The sequence below is a fragment of the Erinaceus europaeus genome, chromosome 10 (genome assembly GCF_950295315.1).
Source record: "Erinaceus europaeus chromosome 10, mEriEur2.1, whole genome shotgun sequence".
NCBI classification, from domain to species: domain Eukaryota; kingdom Metazoa; phylum Chordata; class Mammalia; order Eulipotyphla; family Erinaceidae; genus Erinaceus; species Erinaceus europaeus.
In genome coordinates, this window is record NC_080171.1 from 82,906,907 (window position 1) to 82,927,798 (window position 20,892).

Consider the following 20,892-nt stretch of genomic DNA (forward strand, 5'->3'; position numbering starts at 1 on the left):
GGCTGTGCTTCCCACCCACACCTCACCTACCCCCAAGCCTAGAAGCTCCCCAAACTCCTCACCTAGGATTTTTACCAAGGATCCCTGTGTAGGATTGACTGAAGAAATCATTGATCATTAGTCTTTAAGTCATCTTCCAGCCTACCTCAAGAGCTCAGGGATTACATCATTGATTTCTCTGGTAATTAGTCCACAGCCTCTGTTCATCTCATTAGTACCCCAAAAGACACTTGTCACTTCAGAAATCTAAAGCTTGGTGACAACAAATGGAAATGAAAATTCAGTATGTGGTCACACCCCCAGTTAAGTACACAAGGCCCTGGGTTCAAGCCCTGACCCCCACCTGTAGGAGTGATATTTCATGAGTGGCAAAGCAGTGCTGTAGGCATCTTTTCTCTCTCCCTCTCTCCCCTTCCCTCTAAATTTCCCTCTGTCATATCAATTAAAAGACAAAGAATAAATGGTTGCTGGGGAGAGACTTGCGGAGGCGGGGCTGCGGAGCAGCAGCAGCTGTGTTTCTCTCCTCTCCTCTCCTCTCCTGGGTCAACTGGGAGTACCAAAGGAGACCACCTGGAACTGCAATAAGAAAGAACTAGAACGGGAGTCGGGCTGTAGCACAGCGGGTTAAGCACAGGTGGCGCAAAGCACAAGGACCGGCATAAGGATCCCGGTTCAAAGCCCGGCTCCCCACCTGCAGGGGAGTCGCTTCACAGGCGGTGAAGCAGGTCTGCAGGTGTCTATCTTTCTCTCCTCCTCTCTGTCTTCCCCTCCTCTCTCCATTTCTCTCTGTCCTATCCAACAATGACAACAACAATAATAACTACAACAATAAAACAACAAGGGCAACAAAAGGGAATAAATAAATAAAATAAATATTTAAAATATATATATATATATAAAACCTTGAAACTATAAAAAAAAAGAAAGAACTAGAACAACTTCAGGAACCCACCAGATCACCATGAGTGCAAGCACGTGTGGCTTGTGGACAGAGAGGAGCTAGGGAGAGATTGGATGGCTGTTAGCAGTCTGGCAGTTTACCAATTGTGACACCACCTCCAGTCTGTTTCACCAACAAAAAGACGGCTGAAGGGAGGAGAGGATTCCCCTAACTCACCGGGTGCAACTGTGAGTCTCCATCGCTGCTACCCTCAGAATCTGGAGCAGCGGTGGGGAGGCCCTGTGCTGACACCAGGGGACAGAGAACTAACAGGGAAACGAAGAAGATCTATACCTTGGTGGCCTAGCGGTGGGACTATGAGAGTCTCTTTGCTTAACCACCGGATTATCTCTGCCCCACCCTGCTTTATCTCTTGGTCAGACATCAGTGATTAAGCTAAGAAGCCTACTTATAGTTTAAAAGTGCTCAAGCTCTCATAGCTTACAGGGAAGAAAAAGAACAAAAGAGGCTTTTAAGCCATTGAGCTCAGGAATTAAAATAATATTGAAACACCTGTCAGTTTCCACAACTGTGAACCCTTTAATTATCTTACTTAGACACAAGTCAGTCTCAAAAAGAGTGCTCAGTAATTTGAAAAGTACTGAGAGAGAGACCTCATAACATACAATATAAAAGGGTTAATCCAAGTCAATCTCGGCAAGAGTGATCAGTAGTTTGGAAAGTACTGAGAAAGGGACCTCATAACATACTATATAAAATGGTTAAACCAACAAGAAGAAATATTGGAGAAATGAACCAGGACAAGAGTCCAGCTAAAAGCCCCCCAAAGGGTGAAACACAAAATAATGAGGTCAACATCGAAACACTAGTTAAGGAAATAATCACAGGAGTGAGTAAAGAGTTTGAAAAAATTATCATCAGAAATACGGAAACAACAAATAAGACTCTGAAAGAAAACACTAATTATCTCAAGGTTATTAGAGAGGTGAAAGCTGAAATAGCTGAGCTAAGAAAACAACTAGATGAACAAGCTAAAACAGTATCAGAACAGGGTAACAAAATAGATGAACTCAAGAAAACAGTAGAGGGAAGAGAGAATAGAATAAATGAGGCTGAAGACAGAATTAGCAAGATCGAGGACAAATTAGAGACAACTGAAAAAGTAGTAAGAGATCTCAAAAGATATTTAAGAGATACTGAAAACAACAACATAGACCTATGGGATGACTTCAAAAGAAATAATATATACATTATTGGTTTACCAGAGGAAGAAAGAGAGGGAGAGGAAGAAAGTATTCTTCAGAACATAATAGCTGAGAACTTCTCTAGTCTAGACAACATAAAAGACATAAAGGTTCAAGAAGCCCAGAGAGTCCTAAACAGAATTAACCCAGACTTAAAGACACCAAGACACATTATATTTAGAATGGAAAGGAATAAGGATAAAGAAAGGATCCTGAAGGTTGCAAGAGAAAAAGAGTCACCTACAGAGGAAAACAGACTTAGCAGCAGACTTCTCCACATAATGACTACAGGCCAGAAGAGAATTGCAAGATATCTATTGAGTGCTCAATGAGAAAGGCTTTCAACCAAAACTACTGCATCCTGCTAGACTGTCATTCAGACTAGATGGAGGCATAAAAACCTTCTCAGACAAGCAACAATTGAAAGATTCAACTATCACCAAGCCTGCCCTGAAAGAAATTCTGAAAGTTCTCCTATAAACAGTCAGACCACCATATGCATATCATGCGAGACTACTATGAACAACTAGATGGCACAAAGCTAGAGAACCTGGAAGAAATGGACAATGTCCTATGAAGTTCCAAAATTAAGTAACGAGGAACTAGATAACATGAAGAGACCATCACAGCTAATGAAACTGAAACAGTTATCAAAAAACCTTCCCAAGAATAAAAGTCCTGGACCAGATTGTTTTACAAAGGAATTCTACAAAACCTTCAAAAAATAACTAATACCTCTACTTTTAAAAGTCTTCCAGAGATTGAAGACACTGGAATACTCCCTTCCAGCTTCTATGAAGCCAACATAACTTTGATACCAAAAGAAGACAGGGACACAACCAAAAAAGAAAATGATAGACCAATATCTCTGATGAACATAGATGCTAAAATATTGAACAAAATTCTAGCCAACTGGATACAGCAGTCTATTAAAAAGATTGTTCATCATGACCAAGTGAGGTTTATCCCAGGGATGCAAGTTTGGTTTAATATGTGTAAATCAATCAACATGATCCATCACATCAATAAAAGCAAGACCAAAAACCACATGGTCATATCAATAGATTCAGAGAAAGCCGTTAACAAAATCCACCATACCTTTATGATCAAAACACTACAAAAAATGGGAATAGATGGAATATTCCTCAAGATAGTGGAGTCTATATATAGCAAACCACAGTCAACATCATACTCAATGGTGAAAAACTGGAAGCATGTTCCCTCAGGTCAGGTACTAGACAGGACTGCCCACTGTCACCATTATTATACAACATAGTGTTGGAAGTTCTTGCCATAGCAATCAGGCAGGAGCAAGGAATTAAAGGGTTACAGATTGGAAGAGAAGAAGTCAAACTCTCCCTATTTGCAGATGACATGATAGTATACATAGAAAAACCTAAAGAATACAGCAAGAAGCTTTTGGAAATCATCAGGCAATACAGTAAGGCTAAGGAATTAATATTCAAAAGTCAGTGGCATTCCTCTATGCAAACACTAAGGTAGGAGAAGATGAAATCCAGAAATCAGTTCCCTTTACTGTAGCAACAAAAACAATAAAATATCTAGGAATAAACCTAACCATAGAAGTGAAAGACTTGTATACTGAAGTTTATGAGTCACTACTCAAAGAAATTGAAAAAGACACAAAGAAGTGGAAAGATATTCCATGTTCATGGGTTGGAAGAATTAACATCATCAAAATGAATATACTACCCAGAGCTATATATAAATTTAATGGTATCCCCATTAATATCCCAAACACATTTTTAGGAGAATAGAACAAATGCTACAAATGTTTATCTGGAACCAGAAAAGACCTAGAACTGCCAAAACCATCTTGAGAAGAAAGAACAGAACTGGAGGGATCACACTCCCAGATCTCAAATTGTATTGTAGGGCCATCGTCATCAAAACTGCTTGGTACTGGAACATGAATAGACACACTGACCAGTGGAAAAGAATGGAGAGCCCAGAAGTAAGCCCCACACCTGTGGACATCTAATCTTTGACAAAGGTGGCCAGACTATTAAATGGGGAAAGCACAGCAAAAGAAACCACTACCCAAACCAAGAGACCTCTCATAGAATGGGAGAAGATCTTTACATGCCATATATGAGACAAGAGGCTAATAACCAAAAAATATAAAGAGCTTGCCAAACTCAGAAACAAGAAAACAAATATCCATCCAAAAATGTGGAGAGGACATGGACAGAATATTCACCACAGAAGAGATCCAAAAGGCCGAGAGACACATGAAAAAATGTTCCAAGTCTTTTATTGTCAGAGAAATGCAAATAAAGACAGCAATGAGATACCATTTCACTGCTGTGAGAATGCCATACATCAGAAAAGGTTAACAGAAGCAAGTGCTGGAGTGGTTGTGGGGTCATGCACTGCTGGTGGGAATGTAAATTAGTCCCTGTGGAGAACAGTCTGGAGAACTCTCACAAGGCTAGAAATGTACCTACTCTATGATCCTGCAATTCCTCTCCTGGGGATATGTCCTAAGGAACCCAACACACCCATCCAAAAAGATCTGTGTACACATATGATCTTAGCAGCACAATTTGTAATAGCCAAAACCTGGAAGCAACCTAGGTGTCCAACAACAGATGAATGGCTGAGCAATTTGTGGTATGTGTGTGTATATATATATGAATATTACTCAGTTATTAAAAATGGTGACTTTGCAATTTTCAGCCGGTCTTGGATGGGCCTTCAGAAATTCATGTTAAGTGAAATAAGTCAGAAACAGAAGGATGAATATGGGATGATCTCACTCTCAGGCAGAAGTTGAAAAACAAGATCAGAGGAGAAAAAACAAGTGAGCCTGAACTGTAATTGGCATGTTGCACTAAAATAAAAGATTCTAGGGTGGGTAGGGGGAGAGTATAGGTCCAAAAAGGGTAACAGAGGACCTAGTAGGGTCCTCTGTTCTTTCTCTCCCCTTCTTGTGTTAGTAAATAATCATTTTGAAGTCTACTATCTATATTTCCTGTCCTGTTGCATGCCACGGCCTGTGGTTTAGCTGTGGGAAGCATGAAGACTAGCCTAGGGTTGAGTTGCTCTAGACAAGAGAAGGACGGAGTCCTTCCCTTTTCTGGGTTCTCTCCACTCCCCCCAACCTCCCACTGTGGCCTCCCAGCTTTTCTGCACAGGAACCAAAGAAGTCCCACAGGCCACAGGTCTAAATACCTAAGCATTAATAGTTCAAAAGATTTCAGTAAACAACCTTTTAGGAAGTTTAGTTCTGTGCTGGAGAAGTAGCTCAGTGGGCAGGGTGAGTGCCTATTTATGCACTCAGCTCAGCTTTAAACCCTGGCTTCACATGAGAGGTGCTTTGGCAGTGGAAGACGCTCAGGTGCTGTGATGTCTCTGTTTCCTGCTGGCTCTCTTTCTTCCAGCCATAATGGAAAAATTGATGCAAAGGCATGAAATCACATGTTAGAGGTCCTGGGTCCACAAAAATAAATAAATTCCAGAAGTTTAATTCATGAATTTAATCTTGTTCAAAATTTTTGTAAAATAGAAAACTGTTCTCATTGCTAGCTGTCAACCTGTTTGTACCTATTGCTAAGGATCAGATTAATTCTTAATGTGTGTTACATCTACCTATACACAGATGTAAGATGAATGTGAATTATTTAATGTCAATCAGTATTTCATAACTACCATGTGCAGCCCTATCAAATATTGTCTATTTCTCAGGCAGGAACACCTCCCCACCCACTGCTGTAATAAAATAGACTTCCTGTATTATTGTGAAATGAAAGTTGACATTGTGACCATATTGCCTTTAGCCAAAGAGGGAGGTGTTATAAAGGTCATGACTTTTTTTACCTCCCAGAACTCTGAAGCTATATCTGTCTTCTGTGTCAGTTGCAGTGTCACACACAAGGCCTTTGGGCCCTGCAGGTACACTGACCTCATGCCAGAGAGAGATGCCACATATGAGAGACTGTTCCCAGGGGCTTGGAACTGCCCTAGTTATGAAGAAGGATGATTAGGGTCAGGCACCAGATCCCAGAGATATTTATGTGGCATTTAATGAGGAGAGAGAGGGAAAGAGATCCTTCTAAATATCTGAGCAAGTTCCTTTTTTTTTTTTCTCTTTCCAATAGTGTTTTCATTGGGGCTTCAAGCCTGTTGGATTCTTGACCAAATTCTTTTTTCCCCATTCTTTTATTTTCCTTTTTCTTTTTTAAATAGATTGTGAGAGGCAAGAAGGGAAAAAGAGACAGACAGAAGGAGAGGCACCATATCCACTGCTTGTGAGGCTTCCCCTTTCCCTGGAGCTCTTATGTGGTGGCTAGGGGCTCAAATCCAGGACATTTTGCATGGTATATAGTGTGTGCACTGTGAGGTGAGCTATCTCCTCACCACCATCAACTTACATTTTTCTTTATTGTGGGAGCTAACAGGTGCAATTATTGACACATGGGTACAATTTCTCCTTTCCCTGTCATAGGTGTCTGCATTAAGAAAGTCAGGCTCTTCACCCCTCACCCTACCCAAAAACCTTTCCATTTTCCCCTGTCTCCTCAGTGTCCACTGCAGACTCTTTACCTCTTGTCCTACACATCAGCTTCTGATAACACTATAGACCTTCCAGTTCCTTCCTTCTCCAGTCTCTCTTATACTGAAAGGTCCACACTAGAGCAATGAAAATTCAAAAATAACTAAGCTAACAAGAGGAACATTCCATATAAACAAACGTGGCCACTATGGAAGACAGTCTGGAGGTTACTATATCACCTGGCTGTCTGACTTCTGTTGGTCTGCTTCTAATTCTGCTTCTAAGACCCCTTCTGTTTTGATCATCACGTTAGGTTCACTTGCATTGCTTAATGCTGTGGTCTATTTACATAATCATTGTTTTGTTAGAGACCCACACTGGTTGAATCCCCATTGGTTTAATCCCCACTGGTTTATGCTTTTTTTTTCCTTCTCCCCACCCCCATCCTATGTACTTCCTCTTCCTGACACTTCCGCCTCAGGAGATACAAAGACAGGATTTTCTAGTGAATGGAGATTGATTGATTGCACTGCATCCCCGCTCATCAATAAAGATTGAACTGCATCCCAGCTCAGCCATGAATCCCTGGTTGTCTGTCTCCCACCCGCAAAGCTAGCCCAGCATCTGGCACCCAAACAGGGACTGGCATATGGCGCCCAACGTGGGGCCTAACCCGCCAATCCCCCAGATAAGTAAACACTGCTTGGCTACCGATCCGCCATGGGCTGCCTTCCTACTTATGAAAAGGTTTCCCAAAGCCTCTACTCTTTCTTCATGAGACAGTTTCTTTGTCTCTGGAACATTTTGCTCTGGGCCACACTTTGGTTCCTTATGACCGTGATTGTAGAGCTTGGGAGATGTGTGGAGATTTCCCCTGGGAGTTTCTGGACTCCCTCTTCCATGTTTCCCATGGAAAAGGACTACTCTAACTTGAAGAGCATTCTCCAGTACCCTGGCAGTCCCCAAGAATGGAGACACGTGGTTAGTTCTATACTCCTGATTCAATTCTTTCTTTGATGGGAAGACGTTTTTAAAAATGGGTGCCTGCAGCAATCCCGCAGGAACCGTGAGAAGCACCCTAAATGGAATTTTGAGGAGCTTCTTGTACTAGCATGCCCTCCGGGGACCCATGATGTGACATAGTGGGATCTAAATAATCTGGTTCAAGGTAAAAAAAAAAAAAAACTACCTAACTCTTTTCTCTTGCTTCCCCCCTCGTTGTTCTCTCTGAATATCTTAAGTTTGCTGTCTGCTTTCAGTTGCATTTCATAAGTGAGTGATTTGTATGACTGAATTTTTGCTCTGAGTATTCTGAAATTTAATTGACCTAACCAAAAAAAAAAGCTGAATGCAGCCATGATTTCTAGAGACATCCAGAAATAGTCCAAAAATTTTTTTTTCTCTTTTGATTTTTTTTTTTTAACGTCTTGGTATAAATGTGAAATGTTTAATCTTGAAAACTGTATGAATATGGGTAAGGGAGATAGCACAATGGTTATGCTAATGATTCTCATGCCTGAGGCTTCTAACCATGGTTCTTCTATTGAGCTTATACTGTTCACAGACTTCTGAGTATCTAGTCAACCAAATGATTTGTTTAAAGCAAAGCACTAGCCTCAGAAGATAGATGCACTCTGAACTTATTGCAATGCTAATTTCAGTGGCCAAGATATAAAACCAATCCTAACAAAGGAACTTTTCGAAGTTAACCCAATTACCAAATTATTGGGAAATTGTGCAAATGTGGTTGAACATTGGCAGGGCCCACAAACTACCATATTTCCATGCAAGTATTGTTATTTACATACCAATATTCTGCTTTGTTTTAGAAATGACTAAAGGTCTCCCCACTACGTTATCCCTTCAGGGTATTACTAATTCCAGCCAGTTAAAACCATCACAACAGTTGTTAAGGATGCTTCCACCTTCCCAGCATGCCTTTTGCCTCTCTCCACCCCCTTTCCTAGCCATCTCCATTCCTGATTTGCCACTTCTGGTTTTACCCTATAAAGCCACTTCTGTTTCTGGTTTCTCTCTCTTCTTCTCTTTGCCCTTTTTCCTCTTCCACATCCCGACCTGGAGAAGGGCTGGCATGCATAACGGGAGACAGCCATTTTGCTAACTCCACGTGGCCTAAACCCACTGTGCTCACACCCTACTCTGGGACGTCCACATCAATAAAGAATTGTATTACCATGCCGCCTCGAGTCCCTGGATCCTCTCTCCCACCCGCAACACTAGCCTGGCACCAAATAATGTGATGATAACAATAACTATCCATTGTCTTCTTGAACCCTAAGACAGCAGGAACTTCACATTTCCACTATAGAACCTATATTTCCCCCAGTCCTGGAACCTTAGGGTGGGGCGCACTTTCACGCATGCTTCTCAATTCATATCAAATAATGTTGTATCCGCCAATCACAACCTATTCAACGCAATGAGTGCCACCTCAGCATGCTTCACTTCAGACTGTGTCCGGAGACTTCAGTGAGGAATGACAACACTTCAGCTTCATTACTCGGGTGAGACCTTTCCTTTCATAGTATTCTCTAATTCCATTCCAGGTGGTTCACTTCCTAACAAAGTCCCAAAACCTAGATATAGACCAGGTCCCCTAAGATAGAGCATATGTTCACACATATCCATAAACTAGGGCAAAATATATACCTCAAAGCAAAAGTACATAATAGTCTGCAATGATTACCCCCCAACACTTCATCTGCACTATTCCAGCCTTTAGGTCCATAATTGTTCAACAATTTGTTTGGATTTGTATATTAACTCTCTTTTCATCCGCCAGGTTCCAGATGCCAGCATGATGCCTACCAGGCTTCCTTGTATCCCCACCAATGTGTCCTGGAGCTCCACTTCCCCAGAGACCCACCCTACTAGGGAAAGAGAGAGGCAGACTGGGAGTATGGATCGACCAGTCAACACCCATGTTCAGCGGGGAAGCAATTACAGAAGCCAGACCTTCCACCTTCTGCAACCCACAATGACCTTGGGTCCATACTTTCCAGAGGGATAGAGAGTGGGAAAGCTATCAGGGGAGGAGATGGGATATAGAGATCTGGTGGTGGGAATTGTCTGGAGTTGTACCCCTCCTATCCTACAGTTTTGTTAATGTCTCCTTTTTTAAATAAATTTTTTTAAAAAAGAAAAAAACTAGTATAGCCACAGGTTCTTTAGAATATAGCTAAAATATGCCTACTAGCTATCTACAAAATGGAGATGCCCCCAACTCTTCATCTGAACTATTCCAGCTTTTATGTTCATGATTGGTCAATAACTCTTTTTTCAGCCACCATGTTCCAAATGCTAGTAGCATGCGAACAGACCTCCCTGGACAGACAACCCCACCAATGTGCCTTGGAGCTCTGCTTCCCCAGAGCCCTTCCCCACTAGGGAAAGAGAGAGACAGCCTGGGAGTATGGATCAACCTGTCAAGGCCCATGTTCAGTGGGGAAGCAATTACAGAAGCCAGACCTTCCATCTTCTGCATTCCACGATAACCTTGGGTCCATACTCCCAGAGGGTTAAAGAATAGGAAAGCTATCAAGGGAGGGGATGGGACACGGAGTTCTAGTGGTGGGAATTGTGTGGAGTTGTACCACTCTCATTCTATGATTTTGTCAGTGTTTCCTTTTTATAAATAAAATTTAAAAAAAATCCAAGTACCTGACAACAGGTTCATGAACAAAGAAGGTGTGCAATATACATACAGAGGCTTAAATAACTGCTTTGCTGTCAGAAAGAATGAAATCTTGCCCTCAGTGACAATATGGTGAGAGTAGAGGGGGTCATGCTAAGCTCACTAAGTCAGAAGGAAAAAGACAAGTCTGGATGATCTCACACAAATGAGGGGTATGAAGAAACAAACCAAGGGATCAAACAAACAGACAAACCAACAAAAAGCATGGAGTCTGGTGTGGAGCTGAGGTTGGGGTAGGGTGCAGGGGCTGGGGGGCAGAGATATAGCCTGGGCAGTGGTACAGTGGACTTGGACTCTCAGGTATGAAGTCTTAAAGTCAATTTCTGACATATTGTGTGCCAGAATATGATGCGCTTGCTTTGTCCCTTATAAATAAATAACTCTTAAAGAAAAGAGAAGAATGTCAGGGGATGGGGAAAAGGAAGGGGAAAGGAAGGGAAGGGGAGGGGAGGGGAAGTAAGGGAAAGGGATGGAAAAAGGAAGGGAAGGGAAGGGAAGGGAAGGGAAAGAAAGGGGAGGGGAGGGGAAGGGAAGGGAAGGGAAGGGAAGGGAAGGGAAAGGAGAAGGGGAAGGGGAAGGGAAGAGAGAAGGGGAAGGGGAAGGAAGGGAAGGGAGGAAAAAGAAAGGAAGGAAGGGAGAAAGGAAAAAAGAGAGAAGTCAGTCTAGCATCAAAGACATTTGTGAAGCTCTAAGTTTGACATTTGTTACTGGGGAAACAAAAAAATAAAAAATAAATAAAGAAAAAACAAGAGAGGAGTGGTGGTCCAGGAGGTGGCGCAGTGGATAAGGCTTTGGATTCTCAAGCATGAGGTCCCAAGTTCAATCCCCGGCAGCACTTGTACCAGAGTGAAGTCTGGTTCTTTCTCTCCTATCATTTCTCATGAATAAATAAATAAAATCTTTAAAAAAACAGAGAGAGAGAAGAGAGATCCCAGTGCTGAAAAGTTATACAGAGAGATTTATACACTGGCAAACTGGTATAGCATTTCTGAACATCATGAGCTTTTTCTTTTTTTAATTTTAATTTTTTCTGTTTTATATTTTTTAGTATTTTAAATGATTTTAGTGGAGGTATAATGGCATACAGAATCATGTACACATTTTAGATTCACAGTTCAGTGAGCTTTTACACATGTACACTCCAGTGCCATTGGCCAGGCAAATTTCCCTCTTGGCCATTGCTACAAATTAGTTCTAGCTGTTCCAAAACATCATATAATTAGGATGGAATAGTACGTGCTTTACTAAGCCTGGTGTCATCTGTTCAGTAGAATGTTTTTGAGATTCATTCATGTTATATATGCTTCAGAAGTTAGTTCCTTTTTATTGCCAACTAGTGTTCCATAGTAAATAATGCCACAAATTTGTCTGTTTTCTAATTTCTTTTTGGTAGGACAGAGAGAAATTGAGAAATTCAGAGGAATGGGGATGATATAGAGGTAGAGAGGGAAAGATAGACACCTGCAGACCTGCTTTACCACTTGTGAAGCAACCCCCCTGCAGGTGGGGAGCTGGGGGCTCGAACCAGGATCCTTGTGCAGGTCCTTGTGCTTCGTACTATGTGTGCTTATTCCAGTGTGCCACCACCTGGCCCCTTTTTTCTATTTTCTTGTTGATGGTTATTTTATTTATCTTACTGGACTGGTAAGATAGTGAAATGGTTATGCAAAAAACTTTCATGTCTGAGGCTCCAATTCCCAGCACCACCATTAGCCACAACTGAGTGGTGCTGTGGACAAAAAGAGAGAGAGAGAGAGGAGGGGGGAATGGAAGAAGGAGGAAGGAAGGAAAGAAGGAAGAAGATGAATTGCTACCAGTTTGGAATTATGCATAATGTTAAAGTTTCATGCATGACATATGCATTTATTGCCCTTAAATTATATGACAATTCATTGGGCTTTGATTGGATCAAGAAAGAATCTTTTAAAAAAAAATTTCTTTATTGGGGAATTAATGTTTTACATTCTACAGTAAATACAGCAGTTTCTACATGCATAACATTTGTCAGTTTTCCGTATAACAATATAACCCCCACTAGGTCCTTTATCATCCTTTTTGGACCTGTATTCTACACACACACACACACACACACACACACACACACACACACACACACACACACACACACACACCAGAGTCTTTCACTTTGGTGCAATACATCAATTCCAGTTCAGGTTCTACTGATCAAGAAATAATCTTATTGAACAGAACTGAGCCTTGGAGGCTGCACAGTGGAATCTATGCCCTGATGAGATTTCTCCCCTATTTTTCTGTGCATGTGCTCGACAATCATTATATTTTCCTTTACTGAGCATGTCCCTCTTTCCTCCTCGTAAGTATGCATAATTCTTCCCAGAACATCCTTAAATATGTACGAACTATTTCATCACCCTAACTTTACTTGCTATAAAATCAGACCTGCACTTGTTTGAAATGTGTTTTAGAGTTCATGCAGGTGGCACAGCTCCTAACTGGTAAGTTGCTTCTTTGCCAGTGATCTTTTGTTTATTGTTATTGACAGCAAAGATTTGCACCCATTAGAGATATCAGTGTGTGTGTGCGTGGGGGGGTTTGCTGTGAGTTGTATGCATATATAAATGAGAATAACATTATATCCCTAAAATCATATGCTATTGTAAAAAGAACACGAGAAATTATTCAAAGTATACGAAATGAATAAGATCACAAAATTGGGAGTCAGGTGGTAGCTCAGCAGGTTAAGCACACATAGTGCAAAGTGCAAGGACCACCGTAAGGATCCTGGTTCAAGCCCCTGGCTCCCCACCTGCAAGCGGGTTGCTTCACAAGTAGTGAAGCAGGTCTGCAGATGTCTATCTTTCTCTCCCCCTTTGCCTTCCCCTCTTCTCTCCATTTCTCTCTGCCCTATCCAACGACAACATCAGTAACAACAACAATAATAACACAACAACGATAAAATAACAAGAGCAACAAAATGGAAAAAATAGCCTCCAGGGGCAGTGAATTTGTGGTGCGGGCACTGAGCCCCAGCTATAGCCCTGGAGGTCAAAATAAATATATAAATAAAATAATAAAAAAACAAAAAGGTTACAATATTGTAGGCATACCATTGTACCATAAGGATTATTACTGGTGCTTTGTGTATAATGAATCTACTGTTTCTGGCTGGCATGCCCTTTCTTCCTCCCCTTCTTCTTCTTCTTCTTCTCCTTCTCCTTCTCCTCCTTTTCCTCCTTCTCCTTCTTCTTCTCCTCCTCCTCCTTCTTCTCCCTCTCCTTCTTCCTCTTCCTCCTCTTCTTCTCCTCCTCCTCCTCCTCCTCCTCCTCCTTCTTTTTCTTCTCCAGAGTTATTGCTGGGGTTTGTGCCTGTACCACAAATCCACTGCTCCTGGAGGCTAATTTTTTCCCTTTTGTTGTCCTTTTTTTTAAATCATTGTTGTGGTTATTATTATTGTTGTTGTTGTTGATGTCATTGTTGTAGGATAGGGCAGAAAGAAATGGAGAGAGGAGGGGAAGACAGGGAGAAAGATAGATGCCTGCAGACCTGCTTTACCACTTGTGAAGCGACCCCTCTGCAGGTGGGAAGCCAGGATCCTTACACCGTCCTTGAGCTTTGCACCGTGTATACTCAACCCGCTGCACTACCACCCAACCCCCCTACTTTCTCCTCCTCCTCCTCTCTCTTTCTTTCTTTTCTTCTACATTCTATATGGCAGAGAGAAATTCAGAAGGGAGGGGGAGATAGAGAGAGACAGACAGACAGACAGACAGTACTACTTCAGCTCTCCTGAAATCTCCATCCTGCAATTGGGGACCAGGGGTTTAAACCTGCATCCTTGCACTTAACCTGATGTGCCACTTCCTGGCCCCCCAAGTTCTTATGGATAAAATATTTGACCCCATAATGTAGAGATGTAATTGAGCAGTAGAATTACCCATTCTGCAGTAGAGGCTGAATGCTGCTATATGCTGGTCATTGTTCCAGGATTGGGGATATTTTGAGGGGAAAGAGGCAAGCTTCCTGCCGGCATAGCAAGGGGTGGAGACAGCACAGAGATATTGTCCTGCTTTAGATTCAGGAGATAGTCTAAGTAACACATTTACTAGAACTAGACAATCCATATCTTCTGGAAATGTCCCTGTGTGCAGGGCTGAGCTGGGCCCCCTCTGAGCACTTGCTCTTTCACAGTTGTTACTACGTTACTCTGCTGGAATGAAACTCATGTTTCCCCTCACCCTGCTACCCTTTCTGTGCTGCCTATCACCTACATCCCATCCTTGTCTGAGAAGTCTTGGCTTCACTGTGTGCTGCCACAGAAAATCAAACATGGTCATATCAACCTTCAAAAAAAAGGAAAAATACTCATGTACTACCTTCAAGTCAGCAATGGGGGTAGGAGTTATATTCAAATCAACCCCCACCTCATTTTCAGGGAGCATTTATGTAAGTAGAAATGGGGGTGGTGGTGGATGGAATCCAAGAGCAAGATTTAGGGGCAGGGCAATAGTGAAATAAAAGACTTCAGATCAGGGGCTGGGCAATAGCACACCAGGTTAGGCACACATAGTGCAAAGTGCAAGGACCAGTGTAAGGATCCTGATTCGAGCCCCCCACTCACCAACTGTGTGTGGGGGGGTGCTTTGCAAGTGGTGAAGGTCTGCAGGTATCTATTTTTCTCTTCCCCACTCTGTCTTCCCTTCCTCTTTCAATTTCTCTCTGTTCTATCCAATGACAACAGTAGGAGCAACAATGAAAAAAGAAAGATGGCCACCAGGAGCAGTGGATTCATAGTGTAGGCACAAGCCCCAGCAATAACTCTGGAGGCCAAAAAAAAAAAACAAAAAAAGGCTTCAGATCTTCCCTGCTCCTGGATCCAGGCCTCCTGGCTCCCTTGAACTTCTTCCTAGAATTAAGTCTTGAATTGTTCTTAAATTACTCTGTTATTTTCAAAGGGCAAGGGAGAAGGGAAAGGGCAAAACATGTGAGTTCTTGAATAGGAATCTTTTCCTTTTCCAACTTCTGCCATAGCAAACTAACTGCTGGCTGGGCCCTGACAGTAACCATCTTTGTTTACCCCAGTTTGTTACTCAGGTTGCCTCCACTCACTTGGGGCCAAGACAGCCCAGTCCTTTTGGAGTTTCACCGTCAGTAGTTGATTTCTGGTTGATCCTGCCCAGGCCTTGATCCACATGAAAATCTGAGAGATTGTTTAGGGGGTTACAGAAATCTACATGCATTAGCTTTATTTTTTCATTCTTTTATTTGATAGGACAGAGAGAAAGTAAGAGGGGAGAAGATGGAGGGGAGGAAGACCTGTAGCACTATTTCAATGTTTATAAAATTTCTTCCTGCAGGTGATGGGGGCTAGGGGCTTGAGCCTGGGTCCTTGTGTAAACTAACGTGTGTGCTCTACCAGGTGAGCCACCACCCAGCCCATGAAGTAGCTATCATCACTCCAGGCCACACCCACCTTGGCTTTGTGTAGTCAAACCTTTGGACCTTGGAAGCCACTCCAGGTCAGGGACCTAAGTTGGACTTGGACACTTCACCTACATCTGGCTTTCAGGGAAGAAAGGAAGGTTTTATGCAAAGGCATTGCCCAAGCACTCTTCCCCACACCCCAATATGTCACAACAAGGCCCCAGGGTCCTACCCACAACTTGCTATAAAGGCCAAGGCATCCTCTGGCCACTAGTCCAGCTTGGATTCAGGTCCCTCCTCCTCTCAGCATGGTGCTGCCCTGGGCCCTGACCATCCTAAGCCTCCTTCCTTTGCTGGAAGCCCAGAGCCCAGTGTGTGGCAACCTCACAGGGATATCGATCACCAATGCCACTCTGGACCAGGTGAGTGCTGTGCTGCTCAGCACTCAGGCAGCTTCTACCCCCGCCCCTGGGCTCCTCCTTCCCCTGCCTGTTGGTGATCAGTCCCCTCTCCTGGGTCCTTGTGAGCCAGGTAGGTTTCACAGACATTCCACTGCCTCTAACCTCAGACACTCCCTTGCAAGTTTACTCAGCAGGGCACACAGAGCAGAGCCTGGAGGGCTCACTGGGGGTGGTGGGGGAAGAGTCTGATCTGTGGCATGAATTCCTAGACATCTATTTGGAACCCTAGTCTCCCTGTTTGCAAATCAGAGGGAAAGATCTGCCTGAGTCTCGCCCTGGATGACTCTTTAGGACTTGGCTCCGAGCCTCCATTAACCAGCTTCTGACTTTTCCCCAGCTTACTGGTAAGTGGTTTTACATTGCCTCGGCCTTCCGCCACCCCGTGTTCAATCAGTCAGCTAGAACCATCCAGACAGCCTTCTTTTACTTCGCCCCCAATCACACGGAGGACCTGATTCATCTCAGAGAATACCTCACCATGTGAGACCCCCACCTGCCTTCTGCCCAATTTCACATGGGGTGGGCAGGGTTAATTCATATTGCTGCTGGAGCTGCCCTCCCCCATGACTACGATTGCCCACTTGTCCTTGACTGTCTTGCTGCTTTTCTCCTGCCTTCTGTCTGGTTGTAGAGACGGCAAGTGTGTTTACAACACTAGCTATCTGAATGTCCAGAGGAAGAATAGGACCTTGTCCAAAACTGGTGAGGACTGCTGTATGGCATGGAAAGCAGGGTGTATGGGTCCGTCTCAAAGGGGATCTGGAACACAGAGGACACAGGATAAACCCACTTATTTTTTTAAATTGTGGCACATCAGTACAGCACACACACTATATCATGTGCAAGGATCCACGTTCAAGCTATCTGTCCCCACTTGCAGGAGGGAAGCTTCACGAGTGGTAAAGCAGTGCTGCAGGTGTCTGTCTCTTTCTCTCTATTTTCCTTTTACTCTGAATTTCTTTCTGTCTCTATTAAAAAAGAAAAAATATTTATGAGAAATCAAGAGAGAACCAGAGAACCTCTCTAGCAAATGCATTGCCAAGGGTTGATTTAGGACCTCACGCTTAAGAGTCTAATGTAAAATCCATTGTACCACTTCCTGAGCCAAAATCAGACCCACCTTTTTATATCTATGAGGTACCAGTGGTTGCTCAGTACACTAATAGATTATGATTGTAGTTTTTAAACCCTCAATATGTGACAAGCACTGTTAAAGTACTTTTGAGGGCAGCCTGGGAGATGTACAGGGGTAGAGCTCTGGACTTGCAAGCACTATGTCCCAAGTTCAATCCCTAGGCCTTCATAAACCAGTGTGCTGCCTTGGCCTCTCTACCAATCTACTCCATGAGATAAATAAGCCCAAGTTTTTAAAAGAAGCATTTGACAGGAGTGAATCTGTGACATTTTGGGACTCCATTGCTGCCCCTGTGGTCTCACCCAGTCTTTCTCCTCCAGAGTTTGGCAAGGAGGAGTTTGCCCACATGGTGCCCACCAAGGACCCCAAAATATACATGTTCACCTTTTACCCAAATGACAAACAGAAAATGGGGCTCTCCTTGTATGGTAGGTACCTTTCTAACCCCTGCCCCACCCAGGCTTCACTGCAGGGCCCCCCACTCCTAGGGCTGGGTCCCCAGAGCCCAGCTCCCCCCGCCCCCAGCCTCAGGTGCAGAACCAGCCCCTTCCTCTTCCATGCAGCGGATAAGCCAGACTTGAGCCAAGAGGAGATGCAAGAGTTCTATGAAGCCATTGCATGCATGGGCATGGACAAATCAGACATCATCATCACTGAGGAGAAGAAAGTGAGTGCTAGAGGAACTGGGGTTCCCCTGTAGGTGGGCCCAACTTGGACAACCCCAGAGCAGAGCTGATGGCCTAGCATGCACAAGGCAGGTAGTCTCACTGCAAAGACAGCTGGACACAATGGGCCTAGCAGGGGGGTGAGAACCCAGGAGGGAGGAAGGGGGCATCAGGGCAGCTCAGGGCTGTGAGCCACTAACAGGACGGGGTATGTTGGTGAGAAGGACCTAAGATTTCTCATGACTGTGCCATAGGAAGCGGCACTGTGGTTTATGTAACACCCTAAATGATGCAAGTCCAAACCTTTCACCCCAGGGTTTTGCTACAGCTGAAAATTAGCCTTACAATGACCTCTTCAGTATTTTTCCTATAAACCTGTGCTAAATGAGAGGCTTTTTACTTGCTCTCATCCTGGACAACAATTTCTGAAATCACAGAATAGCGTGCTGCTTTGCTGTGTGAACACCCAGGTTTCCACCTGGCTCTCACTACGTTGAAGGGAACTTTAGTGCAATGGTATCTTTAGTTATCTCTCCCCACCCCCCATTTCAGTCTCTACCTAATAAAATAATAGAGTGGGGCTAATGTAGAGCTCATGCGGGAGGCCCTGAGCTCACACTCTATCTCTGTTTTGAATCACATGATGTGAGGAATCCCAGACACCTGGTTGAGGCCTTGCTAGCTCACCAGGGTTTGGGAAATGTCCATTGTTCCCAAGGGCTTTAGTTGCCACTTATTATTATTGTCGTTTTTAAAAAAATATTTATTGATTTATTTTGTTTGGTATGACAAAGATAAATTAAGAGGGAAGCAGAGACAACTTTATGAAGCTTCTCGCCTGCAGGCAGGGGATGGGGCCTTGAACCTGGGTTCAAGTATGGTAGTATAGTAAGGTGTGCACTCAGCTAGGTGCATCACTGCCTGACCCCTGCATCCCCATTTTAGAGACGAATAAGCTGAGTTTAGGGAAAAATGGCAAAATGGCTTGCCAATGTCATCCAGCTAGGATGTAGTGAGCTGGAGCCCTGGTTAGTAGGAGTGACCTTTCAGAGCTCACCCCAGCTTCCAGCAGGGTGGAATTAATGTGGATTAAAATTAATTTCTACTGTCTTCTAGGATATGTGTAGGCAACTGGACAAGCAGCATCAGGAGGAAAGGAAAAAGGAAGATGGGTCCTAGGAGGACACAGCAGTGGGTTAGGAACACAGGGAATTTGGGCACCCATCCTCAGACCCCCTCAGTCATACCCTTTGGTTCACAATTATTTTTGTCCATTGCATCAATAAAGTTCATTCATCTATCCATCCATCCATCCATCCATCCATCCATCCATCCATCCATCCACCCACCCATCCGTCCATAATGAAGCCAACCTCAATAGAGCACTGGCAGGTTACTGAGATGCAGCCCCTGGCTCCGAACCTTAGTGGAAGACTCAGCACACAGACCAGAATGGGTAACAATATTCTACATGCCCTGTGAGCCCGACAGGGAAAGGTAACTTCTGGGGAAGTCTGGAAGTCTGGAAAGATCAGGAGCTTGATAACACCTGCTGTTCCTACTGCAAGCCAGAACTCTGAGAGGACATAGAAGCAGAAATGACTAAGGGACATAGAAGCAGAAATGACTAAGCAGTAACTGAGATGACTGAAATGACTGAGGTGTGGTGAAACTTTGGATGTGTGGGGCTGGTCACAGGGATTCCTACCTCAGACATCTCCTTGGGCATCTGGGGAGGTTATCTGGCAAGATTCAGGAGCTATACACAAGATTCTCTCTCTTCATGAAGTATCCTCAGAAAGTCAAACTAGGGCTGAGGTTGGTTCCTATAAACCAGCTGAAATCATGCAAGTATGTTTAGAATCTTTGAGACGAGTCATGGCTGAGGCAGGTCCACTTAAGAGGCATACACAGAAAAAGGGCCTAAAGTTCAGATTCCTACCAGGAGGGGCTGTGACCCCCCTCCAGACTTGGGGCTTGGGGATCTGTGGTCATATGAGGAAAGTAGTAGCACATTCAGGTGGCACTAAAGTTGGGGCCGGCAGAATACTACTCAGTTGCTAAAAATTACAAACTCACATCTTTTGCCTCATCTTAGACAGAGCTTGAGGGACTCATACTAAATTAGATAAGCCAAAAAGAGAATGAAGAATACCAGATGATCTCCTTAACAGGCAGAACTTAAGAAACAGGGGCAAAAAGGAAAATGCAAAGTGAAATGACTGAGTGTGGTACACTGCACAAAAGTAAAGGACTCAGGACCAGATGGTGGTGCACCTGGCTAAGCACATTACAGTGCACAAGGACTCAGGTTCAAGCCCCCAGTCTCCACCTGTGTGTGTGTGTGTGTGTGTGTGAGGAAGCTTCATGAGTGGTGCTGAAACAGGGCTGCAAGTATCTGTCTTCCCCTCCCCTCTCAATTTCTGGCTCTATCCAATAATAAATATTTTTTAAAAAATAAAGGACTCGGGAGTCGGGTGGTAGCACAGTGGGTTAAGCGCAGGTGGCACAAAGCACAAGGACAAGCTGAAGGATCCCGGTTCAAGCCCCTGGCTCCCCACCTGCAGGGGAGTAGCTTCACAGGCAGTGAAGCAGGTCTGCAAGTGTCTGTCTTTCTCTCCCCCTCTGTCTTCCCCTCCTCTCTCCATTTCTCTCTGTCCTATCCAACAATGACGACATCAGTGACAACAGTAATAACTACAACAATAAAACAACAAGGGCAACAAAGGGAATAAAATAAATATAAAAAAAAAAGGACTCTGGAGAAGAAGGGAAATGGACAGCTTGGGGAAGGCATTGGGATCCTGGTGCATGATGGCAGAAAAGGACCTTCATTGGGTGTGAGTGTTTTGCAG

The 20,892-nt window shown here is 43.6% G+C and overlaps 1 protein-coding gene across 1 annotated transcript; it reads left to right on the forward strand.

Annotated features, from left to right (window-relative positions):
- The first annotated feature begins 16,033 nt into the window (after positions 1 to 16,033).
- On the forward strand, positions 16,034 to 19,341 carry LOC103116805 (alpha-1-acid glycoprotein 1). The gene is made up of 6 exons (XM_007526753.3): positions 16,034 to 16,198; positions 16,575 to 16,717; positions 16,869 to 16,939; positions 17,693 to 17,800; positions 17,936 to 18,039; positions 19,154 to 19,341. Exons 1-6 carry the CDS (start codon positions 16,085 to 16,087, stop codon positions 19,214 to 19,216), a joined length of 603 nt encoding a protein of 200 aa, XP_007526815.1. The 5' UTR covers positions 16,034 to 16,084; the 3' UTR covers positions 19,217 to 19,341.
- The last annotated feature ends 1,551 nt before the right edge of the window (positions 19,342 to 20,892 follow it).